Genomic DNA, 13,149 nt, shown 5'->3' with positions numbered 1-13,149 from the left:
CAATGTTCATTTGTTGAGCACAATATTATCTTAACCAATAGAAATTAGTCCAACTATAATAACAGTACCCAGGTTGAACTGAATTGGAGTCATCCATTAACACTCTTATTCTGCAATATGTGTTTTTTTGTTGAACCCTTAAGCAAATGAAATAAAACGTGGGTCTGTGTTTCTTCCCAGGATCACCGTACTACTACAGTACGACATCACGGGGGACAGGCCCTGCAGCCACGGCAACAGCCTCCGCCTACGACCGCCACTGACCCGTCCTATTGAGAGGAGGATGAGGAGAGGGAGGGAGGGAGGGATGAATAGCACCATCACTGCTCAGTACAAGCCTGCCTACACACACAATTTTTGACGTCAGTGAAATTTGAATCTTCTTTGACTGACAGTTGCACCAACAAAAGCATTGTTGGGCTGCAACACAGACATACGGTACATTACTGTGATCATCACAGGCATAGCAGTAATCTGACTGATATTTGACTGATCATAAATTTGGACTCTCCCATAACATATGAAGACTTTGTATCATTAATCCTAATTTAAACCTATCTAGAAATTGAATAGTTCAATGCACTATGAGTGCAGTGGTAACTGAAACTGTAAAAATCTGTATTGTGATCTTCTGGGTAAAATGTTATGTTTTCAGTTTTGGTATTTTTTAGATTTTGAATTATTTGGGCTTTTTAGAGCAAGATCACTTTTTCAAACAGTCTTTTAATGACCCGACATTAATCAAATACATTTTCTATGCCACGCTACGGTGAAGTAAAGACAATCCAACTCTCATAACTTTGAATGACCAAAATCACCCGCATCAGTATCACTCTGCCGTAGATTCAAAACATTTCCCTCGGGATCACAATGCTTAATAATCAGGATACGATGAGTTTCACAAATGTTTGCTAAGTCCCACCCCCTTTTGCTACTGTTGTAATTCATGAATAACACTGAGGCTAACTTTTCATGTGACAATGGAGGCACCAGCTGGTCAAATTGAGTTAAGCGCATGCGGCCAATCAAATGCGAAAGAAGCGGCAGAGGCAGCTGGCTAACCTGCGCATGTTCTTCTGGTTGTGGATTTTATTTCCTGTGCACTTCTCTTTAGCATCACACTGACAGCTAACATGGTACATTAACACGATCGCCGGCTACGTTGTGTTCCCAAGAATAAAACTGTGAATGTTTGTCGTTATGATGACCGCTCTAGCACCAAGCGTTGTGCACACACACCATCAAGCATTAACCACACATGCTAACATTTGCAGATTACATACGAGTAAATAAACACATCCAATCTAATACGAGGGCTTTGGAGAGACTAGAAGACTGCTCTAACCGCAGCCCCCATGCACGTTGCTTCAGCGTGTGGAGAAATCTAGAGTTCGACAGGTCTGCTGTGCGTAGTTACGGTTGCTAAGCTATGACGGTTGCTAAGTTGGAGGTTGGGTTTAGCAAACAGTCCATTTCAGTCGTTGTACACAGATCCAGATGCGTTTGCAGTTTCATAACACGGAAAACTATCCTCACACCCACACTTGCATTCAAAGTGGTTTTAAAACCACTGACCAATGGACAGGCCTTTTACTCAAGCACAGCATCAAATCTGAGCCCTCGACTGTAAAAAGGTAAACATGTTCACATCAGACCAAAATCAAATCAACCAGGGAGTCCTACTGTACAGGAAGGTGCTATCCGACCTCCCCAGCCAAGATTGAGTCCTGATCAAGAGCTATTTATAATGGAGGAGACACAGAGTAATATATTAAGAAGCTTTTCCGCGCTGCACTCCATGAGAGTGAATGCCTGTAATGATTTATAATATGTGTCACGCTGTTGTGCTAGAATAGTGATGATGATGATGATGATGATGATGACGACGATGCAGTGAAATATGAAATCTTAAGAACTTTCAATATGAAAAGAAGTCTTTGTTTATAAATGTGATCTGACTGCGATTTTTCTTGTTTATAGTTTGTTGCCTGATATCAGTTGACGCCGGTGACACTTAATAAGACGCCATTTTTAACTGCTTCCTGAATATTCAAAAGAAAAGCCAGGAAACAGTGTCACCCTCTCTTTCTCTCTTTCTCTCGCTCTATTTCTCTCTTTAAACTCCCCAAAGATGGGCCCCCCCTAGTGGATCGGCTGACTAACTACAAAAGCACAAAGACTCAATCATCTTTTAATGGCGCCATTTTATGACTTCCTTTTAGAACCATGAAGTATTTCCTCTCCTCCCCTTCTTGAGTGCTTGTCCTTGTGCTGTTTGACATCCTGAAATTGTTTCTATAAAAACGTTGCTTTCGTGAAAAAACAAGTGAAACTGTTTTCTTTTTTTTTTGGTTTCTCTCCAACAACAGTTCTGCGCTGTGACAATGCATGACACCAGGGTTGAGGCCTTTACCCGCTCAATGTACAGACAGAGCAGGAGAGATTTGCCCTGTTGCACTGATTTGAAATCAGTGCCGTTATCCCTCCCAAATGTTTAAGAGCCCACCATGTTGATCTTGTGTGAGGGCAATATCCTCCTAAACCTGTACGTAGCTTCCTGTCTCACTTCTGTCCATACAAGATTTGTACAGTACTTAGCGAAAGAGAAGAGACGTCACAATGTCGATAGCAATTTTAATTATTCACATTTGACTTTAGATTTTAGTGATGGGACTTTCTTTACGTAAAAAGATTAAGAGGTTTGTGGTGTTGTTTTAGCCATCGTCTGCAAGTGTTTACATATCTTTTGTTTGTTTGTTTGTTTTGGGTACGTGTGGCTGCAAGTAGCACTTCATTGCTACTGTGTAATTTTACGAGTTAACAGATTGGAAGCACCAAATCTGCAGCGCGAGACATGAAATATAGCTATATAAACTTATACCTATGAACACGGAACAAAACTGTTAGTTTCTCAATCTTTGTTGTTTCTGGGTTTTGAAATAGTGGTAGGGTGGATCCTTTTACATTTGTAGACCTTAAAAGTTGTGCAAGCACAACTCTAAAGAAGATTCTTCTAACGGCTCGTCCGCTGTGCTGCCAGCACGCACCGCAGCAGGAGCCGCTCCTTATTTCTGTCTTTCTCTCTTGATCTTTCTGAGGCATTATTGAACCTGAACCACACCAGCTGAAAACAAGGACAGTGCCTTTAGTTTTATATGTCAACAACCCCCCTGACTGACCACGAGTCACTAAAAGATGATTCAGCATCCCTCCCTGCGATTCCTTCAACAAATCTCTATCTGCCACGGGGTTGTCGATTAAACCCTCCCATATGTAGCGGAGAGTTATTTCAATACCAACATCAGACAATAAATTTCATTGTATAAATAACATTGCAGCTGTTAAACCCCAACCTTCCCCTGACCTAGCACTGTGCATCGTGCATCACAGTCCTGCACATCTCCCATCACGTGGACATTCAGCATCTCAAAGTTTGTAATCGGGATAATGTTGCAAATACAAAGTCGTCAGATTAAAAATATTTGTAGTCGTCTACCAGCTTTGAAAGCAACTAAAACAACAACAAATTTGAATCTACTAATTTCATTAAAGTCAATAACAGACCCCTTCCTCCCTTGGCCACAGTGGGGCAAAAAAGGTTAACAGTCAATGAATTATTCTCAAAAATGGTGATGGTCTTATCACACTAATGTATGATCAAGTGCTCATGTTCCCAGTAAGTTAGTTTGAATTACTCGCTATATAGACTGATATATAGAGACTGACTCGTGATTGGTCGAGTGCGTGTATTGACGTGTACAGATGTTCGCCTCAGGGTAAATTGTTGTCACTTTGACGATCCCCTGATTTTTCATCTAGTTTGTTGAAAACAAACTGTGAACATGGTAAACATAACAGCTGTTAATTGCGTCTTAGTATTGTCACTGTGGGCATAGCATGCTAATGTGTTTAGCATTTAGCTCAAAGCACTGCTGCCTCACAGAGCTGCACAGCTGAAGACAGTCTTACAGATACCCAGCATTATTATCCTCAGTTTTAATGGTGCAGAGGATATTTCCTAGTAATACCTGAGTTTGTATTTTGAATATTCTTCCTTTATTAATAAAGTATACGTCTGTGACTGCAATGTCCAAATTTGGTAAGATCCACGCAGGACTGTGATCTGTGGTGTGCAGCTATGGAAACAGGGATACACAAAACCCACTGGCACAGAAAAAGGCACAAAATAAACAAAAAGGCCAAGTAAGCAACGGACATATTACAAGTCTGTTCATTAATATTGTTTTTTTAGTAACCAGAGCAAAATGAATTACACCCCTCACAAACACACACACACACACACACACACACACACACACACACACACACACACACACACACACACACACACACACCACACACACACCATACACACTACTGTAAATGTGAAGCGATATCGATTGAAAGCCGTCCGTTCTCCTTGAGGAGGTGAATCCGGTCGTGCCTCCCGGTCCGCTCACGAGAAGCAGCGACACCAAACGGGGCCAAACCCGGCGCCCGTTCTCCGGTGCAGCCAAGAATCCAGAGATACATTAACGGGATTAATTGTTAACTATGCATCGCTATAGTGACACAGCTTGCCTTGCCATTGCTTTGACCTGACTGGTTCACGTGGGGAGAGAATGGGTTCCTGTCGGCCCGCAGTCGTTTTCGATTGGCAGCTGTGACATTGACTGCAGCGACAAGGGGGGGGGGGGGACTGTCATTGTGGGTGGTACAGTAAGAAGCATGGCAGGCAGAGGCCACACACACACACACACCGACACACACACTAGCACACACTAGCACACAAATAAGTACAGACACACTCTCCCTCCCTTTGTCCTTTGCAGAGTGGTGATCGCCCCTCCTCTCATGCCCCTGTGTTCCCCAGGGAAGGCCAAACCTGCTGTGCCATCAGAAGCTCATCCCAGCTTTTTTCTCCCCCTCCCTCGGCCCTAATCTCATCATATCTGCAATCGTCTTCCCCCTCTCTCCTCCTCTCCCCTCCTGTAGCACTGCCACACCACCAGGATTAGGAATATTAAAACTATTCTGTTGATTCCAGGCCTGTGACCTTCTCTTAAAAGTCCTCCCTCTTTCTTCAGACAGCCGTATTAATCCCTTTCCCCCTCTCTGACTTTTCACTCTGTCTATTCAGACGTGATGCTCACTGTCCTGTCAGAAATTCTGCATAGGAATGAAACAGGGTGTTTTGTGCCAAAGCGAGGTCATTTCAATGGCAATATTGCTGCCTGGATCTTTATTTGGCCGAGAATATTCCGTGAGATCCCATCTCACCTTCTGTTTCCTCTTCACGTAGCTGCAGAGAGTTTAAAACACCAGGAAACACTAGTTTCAGGTCAGATGTTTTCTTTCCAGCACTGCCACAGTTTACTGTCCATGAAAATACAATTGCATCCTGAATTTCTTTTATCCCAGTTCCAAGTCAAATAGGAAACGGAAATAAATGCAAATTAGTTTTTTTTCTTTATTATGATTTCTCACCGAGTGTGCACCGCCTGACTGTATCTCAATATGAATCCATGAAGATGGCTACTGCCTTTGTAAAACCTGAGGGGATTTCAGCATCACATCTTGACAGCAATTAGTGGCACAATCTGTTTCATGCTTGCTGATATAACTAGGCTCTGGACAGATCTCATACTGAAGTGTTACAATGTTCTGTACATCTTAATATTATTCAACTGTGGAAGAGGAGAAACACACACGACTCAGCCTACAAAAATCGACTGTGCTTTTTAAGCAGATGTTTCAATCAAAAAAAAAAGACAAAAAAATAATAAACATGATTTTTCACCTTACTGTGGCCTTTCGTGTAACAATCTGGAGTTTTTTGTGTCCATGGCTTCCTATCTGGGGTGTTCAAGAGATATTTATATCTGTGACGTTTCGGGGAGAAAAAAAAAATATACAAACAAACAAATGGCAGAAAGAAAAACATCAGCGTACAAAAACAGACGTGAAATTAGGTTTTAAACACTTCATCTGTCTCTAGTCTACAAAATCAAACGCGACAAAAAGAAAACATATCTGTAACATTCACCAAAGCCTGTGATGCCTGTTTTAAATGATAGATTCTTGTACAAAAAAACATATAAAATATCAGAAAAGACTTAGAGATACAAACACAAAATGAAGATAAGAAATGCCTTCAAATATTCTGGAGGGGAGGATTTAAAAAAAAAAAAAAAGTAAAAGAAATGCTTCTTTAAGAAAATGTGTATGTTTTTTATTCGATTTTCTAGTAGTTGCAAACAAAAAACTTGGTGTTTTTTCTCTTTGTGTGTTGTGTGTTGTCTTAATATTTGAATGTAATTTACTGCAGTGCAAATTTGCCAAAGATATCATATCAATTGATTTTTCTTCTTGAGTTATTTTTTTGTTTTTGTTTTTTTTGTTCCTGAATTGTGACCAATTTTGTTCAGAAAACTGGAAATAAATGGTGAATTTGATATTATGCTTATTTTTTTATATTTCTATTGTTAATAATATTGTTATTTTATTTCCTGGTTTTTAGTTTACTGTGAAATATTAAATTGCAGTTTGCTTGACGCATCTCTTCATACTCTGGTCTGTGTACCTGTCCATCCGTCCACCTGAGTGACTGTTGTTGGTGAATTATATCATTTATGTACCTGTAATGTGAAGCTAAGAAGTAATTATTTGTAAATATTTGCCATAATTTTATTGGTCCTTCAGAATAAAAAATAATTTTTTGGAAGTTAAAGGTTCTGTGTCGATATATTTGGCTGAACGTTACCGTGACGTCAAAAACATACAAACACAAAATTATTGCCGGTGTAAACGTCACATTCCTCAACATCTGACCTCAGTCTGGACAGTCGGAGACTTCCAGAGCTGGAGGTACAAATCTCATTTTACGGTGTCCGTCTGGAAGTGAGGGGAGGGACGCAGCTAACCCCCCCCCTCACTTCACCCGATCTGAGTGAATGGAGTGTCCCAGTGCTGCAGTCTTGGCTGCTGGCCGAGTCCAGGAGGGGACAGAGGTGTGTGTGTGTGTGTCTAGAGGGAAGGAGGCGGAGGTGTGGGGAGAGGGGTGATAATAGGACACAAGCCATGACATGGCGACAACACGCCACACACACAGAAAACAGCACATAGCCAGCTTGAGAAGCAGGCCGTGCTGTCCGGGCTTGGGTGCCTGCCACCTTTTCTGTGTGCGGGTCCAGGCTCATTTTGGTTCCCTGCCAACTAAAGGCAAGCGTGTCACGTTGTGTAAGAAGACATCATATGGTAAAGGGTAAACAGTCGAGGAAAATTAAATCAATGCAATTTCAATTTGAGATTTTGCATTGGGGGAATTTACATTTTTTAGGCTCATAGGGACTAAAAGACAGGATTGCTCTGCCTCTTTTGCTTAGTTTTTTGAGCGCCCTTTTTTAATCTGTCTCTTTAATTATCAATTAAAATATCGAAGGTACTAAAACCTAATTTTCACACAGTGATAAAGGTAAAGAAGACTTGATCATAACATGTAAAAGGACTTGACTGTGGATGGTTGAATAGTCTGTTGTGGAACTGATGTACAGTAAATGACCACTACGACCAAGTTGCTACATCCTGCCTGAAAACCAGGTAATCATCATCATGTATTAGTTGGATTTCATTTGTTTGCTTCTCACCTACTGTATTTGAATACAGCTGCCACTGCCAATAAAACTGTTCTAGTGGCTGTAATGTGGCTCAGTAAGATATTAGGCAGCAGACACTTCCAAGCTGAGTCAGTTTAAAGAGGCACAGAGAGGTCCGCCTGCAGAGAAAAGCCCAACCACGCACTCCTGAGGTAATACTGATGACTTTCTTCTATAGAAATGAGTTGATTGTTCTTCTGTGCTTTTTTAATTAGAAAAGTTGCTTGAGGGTTTGAGAAGTCAGTTAATGTGGCAACAAAGGTGCTCAGTTAAACACTGCCTGTAAATCCAACCCCCTCCGGTTTGAGCCAAAAGAAAGGATGAGGGGCCTCATTTATAAAACAGTGCGTATATCATAATAAAAGTGCACGTATGCACAAAAGCCGAATTGGGCCTCAGATTTATAAAACCGTGCGCACACCTGAATGCAGTGTTCTCTTTACAAATCACAGTCCAGCTGGAAAGGTGCGTACGTGGATCTGCCTCATATTCCGCCCTCTACACACCCACATTCAACCATAAATGGTCAATGCAAAGCAACTAATGAATATTGAATGACCCGGGGGAACAATGGGCTTCTATGCAGAATAATGGCATCAAGCGATCAAGAGAAGAACTTTTCAGACACCGAAATCGAGGAGTTTGTGAGTGAGGAGGAGGAGGAGGAGGAGGAGGAGGAGGAGGAGGAGGAGGTGAAGGAGGACAGACTGTTTGGAGCCCAATGCAGTGATTAATCATTAATAAACTAAAATACATTGAGTAGTAACATGTTGTTGCTGCTGCATTAATGCAGTGAATGACAGAGAGGACAGTGTCTGAAATAAAACAGTGGTCCGATTTAAAGCTGGAGGCAAAAAGAGAATTGTTTCCCACAGTCAGAATGTGAGGGGACTTGTAATAATCTCATCCACAACTGCAGGCAGTACTACATTCAGAGACAGCTGCGATATCCCCAATCTATAAACATCTAACTGAAATATTAAATTCCCAAAAGGGGCTTTGAGGGGAAAGTTTAATATTATAAATGTTATATCACACACATACCTGTCGGCTAATTCACCAAGAGTGCTGAGTACTTGTGTTTGTACTGGAATGGCTCAGTTCCATCAGGTTGGTCGGTTATATACATGACTCAGTTCAGCCCAAAGATCAGAGCTCTATAGAATCTAAATCAGCTGATGGGGCAGGATAGTCACTCAACACTTGATTCCTCCCAATTCTTCTCTATCAGTGCCAGTGCATCCATCATGCAATATTTGTATTTACAGCAATTGGCCCAATTACTTCCCTAACCTCCACTCTGGGACATCATTTGGAAATGGAAGTTTAAAGGTGAGCACAGTGTATTTTATATTTGTGTAAGTGGTCTCCAGTGCGTTCTGTGCGCCGCAGAGCACAGTCCTGTTCACTGCACTGATGTTACACTCACAATGAAAACTAAAGTCGCACTTGGTGATACAGGCGCAGTGTTATAGAAGATATTGTTAAATTCACCACCTAACATCTGCATCGCCACTTTTTCCATCTCCAAAATGTTTGTACGCATGGGTCAGAGTTTGCATGAGTGCGCACATTCTCCCGTCAAGTTTGTTTTTATAGATCCTGAAGTTTGCATACGCACAAAATGGGTCTAAAAGATGTGTATCCAATGGTTATAAACAAGACCCCAGAACTCAAACACTCGCGTCAACATTCGGTCAATCATAGATATTCACTTTTGTTGCGAAAATTTGAAATTAATGAAACTGCTTAAAACTATTGTCTACTATTTGTCAAAGACACAATGTGAGGAGTGCAGGGACACGGACATGAGGAATGACACATAAGGACGGGATGTTAGATTTAGACATGAATTTTTGGGATACCACTGAAAGTTTGGCTTACCAATTATGTCCAAAAACTTCTTGCAGTGAAACTGGACATATGGGAAGTTTGTCTTTGCTCCACTATGATGTAAAAAAATACCTTACTAACAGACTACAGAAATTCGCCAATCTTTTGTTGGAATTGCAGAATCCAGTGTTTTTTAGAACTTAAATTATATTAGTGACTAAAAGTCAGGATTGGCCAAACATTGCGTGTGAGTGACGATGTTTGTCTGACAGACGCAGCGCTCTCATACGATCCGTCAGACCAACGTCTGCTTGAAGAATAGAAGGTTTGACAGTTAGAAAGCAGTGTGACCCCCTCAGTCCTCCTAACTCTCCTCCTGCTGCAGATTACATAACATGACTAGGTACTGACACGTTCTACCTCCTCATCCCCTCCTCTCCCTCCTCCTCCGGCTTCCCACACAGGAGCAGGAGACAGACAACAGTGGTACTTAAAGGGGCCAAGAAGTCATGCAAATTAATGTCAGTCAGCATTGGTATATTTTGGCCCTCCAGAGCCCCTGCAGAGGGATGTGCGGGGCCAAATGAGTATAATTGGGCCTCAGCTGATTAGTGAAGAGGGGCTCATACAGGAGAGAGAGGAGGGGGGTGAGAGGAAGAGACGCTGGAGAGACGTGAGGAGTGAAAGAGCAGGGCCTTTGAATCAAACAGGAGGAGAAGGAAGAGAGAAACTGACAAAACATGCAGAAGAGGAAGAAGAAGAGGAGGGAGAGCGTTGGTACATGTGCTGCATTTTCATGTCTGCTGTTTCTCTATAGAAGTGCATTTGTCCTGTGTTCATAAGTTGGGAGTTTGAGGTGAGGAAACTTCAGCCGGTGCATCTGAAGTTCACGTTTGTATTTAAGGATTTTCAGTATTCCCCTGCTTTATTACAACTGTTTTCAGACCGTTTTGCTCATTTACACTAACTGCTCATATAAACGACAGTATGATCAGGGGAAGATTGTGGTTATGGTTTTAAGAAGTTGAGCATTGATTGAATTTTTTTTACAAATTCCTGTTTAGTAAATAAAAGTCAGATATGCTACACATCCACCACCACAAACTCTACACTCATACATTACTAGATGATTTCACATCTTTAAGTCCAAGGGTCACAAGTAAAAAGGTTCAATAGGAACATTTGCAAACTATGGGTTTTGTTTTTGTGCTTTCTATCAGTATTTTTCAAACCTGTCAAAAGTCAAGTGCAAGCTTTCAAGTGATGTTGGATATTTGGAGCGATATCACAGCTTTTATTTTTCGAAAATGTTTCAGAATGCGTGCTGTTGACAACTTCACATAGAGTATAGAAGAAGAAGAACGTCCTCCTCTATCCTGTCTGCTATAAAGTTTATTTGTTGTTTTATTTAATATATTTGTCCGTAGCCATTGCTCACAGTTATTCTTTGTCTTAATAAAGATATGATGTAGCAGAATTCAAGTTACGATCAAGCCCCAGGCGACCAAACTCCACAATGAATGAACCAAATGCACACAACTGGAACTGCCAACAAACAAACAAACAAACAAACAAACAAACAAACAAACAGGACCTTCTACATGTTTTTATACGTCCTGAAGCAGCTGTGCTACCAAGCAGTGAAACTCCCTTCGTCATCATCGCTCCATGTTGGTTCGATCTGTCTTTTCCAGAGCGCAATTTTTTTCAATCGTTATAATTTATTTGCTGAATCGAGTCACACTTAATCTGAATAGTCATGGCCTTTACACCCATTTTTGCAATCTCTTACTTTTAATCCTCTGGTTTTAACACCGTGCAACTAAAGCAAATGTTTTTGAAAATCATTCGCAGAGTTAGAGAGAAGCGAGCCGGTCTGCTGGTCTGACTGTCGGCCAATCAAATGAAGACAAAATCTCAACACTAAAAAGAAGTGGTTTGACCTTATCACAGGAGACATTTGGACTCCACAGAATGAGCTTTTACATGCTTCCCATTGCCCTTTGCAGCAACGTCCATGTTCACACACACACACACACACACACACACACACACACACACACACACACACACACACACTACAAGTGACAGCTTTAAGCTTCTGTGCTTGTGTTTAACTCATAAAAACCAACAACTGACGAGGTGCGTTAGTGTCACTTATAGCGCCCCCCCCCCCTCGGCCCGTCACTTACAATCTCTCTCCCAACATAGATACTACATGTAACAAATGTCAGACGTATGTGTGCGTGTGGGGCTCGGACCACTGACAGGCGTGGAAGCAGCTTGTTGAACTAATAGCCTAACTAATGTGTCTACATTCTCCTCCCCCCCTCCTTACCTCCCTCACACACCCCTTCCCTCTGCAAAACTGACATCTATAAACTGAGCGGAGAAGCGAGGGAGGGAGGAAGGCGAGAAAGGAGGGGAAAAAAGAGAAGAAGAAGAGTGGGTTGACAAGCGGCAGACCCTCTCACCCTCCCGTCTGACTGTCTATCTCGCCCTCGCTCCCTGAGGGTTTGTCTATGAGGATGGTGCTATGATGAATAGACCTGTCTGAGCTAACCTAGTGGAGACCAATTAGAGAGAGAGGGAGAGAGAGAGAGAGAGGGAGAGAGAGAAGAGGAGGAGGAAGATAAACAGAAAACAAAGAAAGAAAGTGAAGCGAAGGAAGAGGAAGAGACAGAGGGACATATAGGAAGGGCAGAGGACTGAGGTAAAGTGGGTAGTGTAAGGCAGTGTGTGTGTGTGTGTGTGTGTGTGTGTGTGTGTGTGTGTGTGTGTGTGTGTGTGTGTGTGTGTGTGTGTGAACAAGCTGTCAGAGCTGAGGGAGAGGCAGTATGAGAGGGCCCGGCCTCCCAAGTCTTAACCTCATCTGCTGCTGCAGGAGAGGCTTTGACAGCAGAGACGCACAAACAGGACTGACCCTCGCAACCAAACGCTCACTCCTCCTCTTCCTCCTCCTGAAAAACCTTCCACTGCTGCACTCCTTGTTCCTTCACGTTCCTCCTCCCTCCTTCTCTCGTGCTGCTTATTCTGTTGGTCCATAAGCTAAGAAGCCTCGCTTTCTTTTTACATCCCAAGTTAAGCAAACACATTCACAGGATTCAACGACTATTTTATATCAGTGAGTGATTGTTGCTATTGTCCGTATGTGGTGGTTTTGGTCTGCATTACCCTGATATCATTCAGATCAAAGGGCGTAGTACACTTTTCCTTTGATTAAACATTTTTTGTCAACATTTACTGTTGACACTTTCAAGGGACTTTTGCAATGATGTTCTATGATTCTGGATCCAGGGGATTGGGAGGGGGGGTGATTTTTTTGTATATGTGTATCTGTTTTCATATTTTGTACAACAAAAAAATTCATATTTCCTGTGTCTGAAATCACTCTTTTGCTACCAAGGGCTTTATATTTTCTTTGACGTGAAGTATGATGCTTGCAAAACCTGCCACAATGGGACAAAAATAGTACAACTGCTTTTTCTACAGTGCAGAGCCTTTGCCTTAAATAAACCTTAGTGATTTGAAAATGATGATTCATAAGTGTCTGAAACCTCTTTTTGCTCCTCACAACAGAATGAACTGTTAAGTCTTTATTAACTTTATTATGTACGAATAGAGAACAAGTGAGTGACTTCACACACGGTGTCTAGTTTGT

The 13,149-nt window shown here is 41.8% G+C and overlaps 1 protein-coding gene across 2 annotated transcripts in view; it reads left to right on the top strand.

Annotated features, from left to right (window-relative positions):
* Positions 1 to 2,326, top strand: part of pax5 (paired box 5) — a 50,103-nt gene extending 47,777 nt beyond the window's left edge. For both annotated transcript variants that reach the window (XM_035145929.2, XM_035145919.2), the window contains exon 11: positions 181 to 2,326. In XM_035145929.2, the coding sequence (XP_035001820.1) occupies positions 181 to 263 (83 nt within the window). In that variant the 3' untranslated portion in view covers positions 264 to 2,326. The remainder of the gene's footprint in view (positions 1 to 180) is intronic.
* Positions 2,327 to 13,149: the final 10,823 nt, after the last annotated feature.

The sequence above is a fragment of the Hippoglossus stenolepis genome, chromosome 2 (assembly GCF_022539355.2).
Source record: "Hippoglossus stenolepis isolate QCI-W04-F060 chromosome 2, HSTE1.2, whole genome shotgun sequence".
NCBI lineage: Eukaryota > Metazoa > Chordata > Actinopteri > Pleuronectiformes > Pleuronectidae > Hippoglossus > Hippoglossus stenolepis.
Note: the sequence above shows the minus strand (reverse complement) of the source record. Positions and strands in the feature narration are given on the sequence as shown.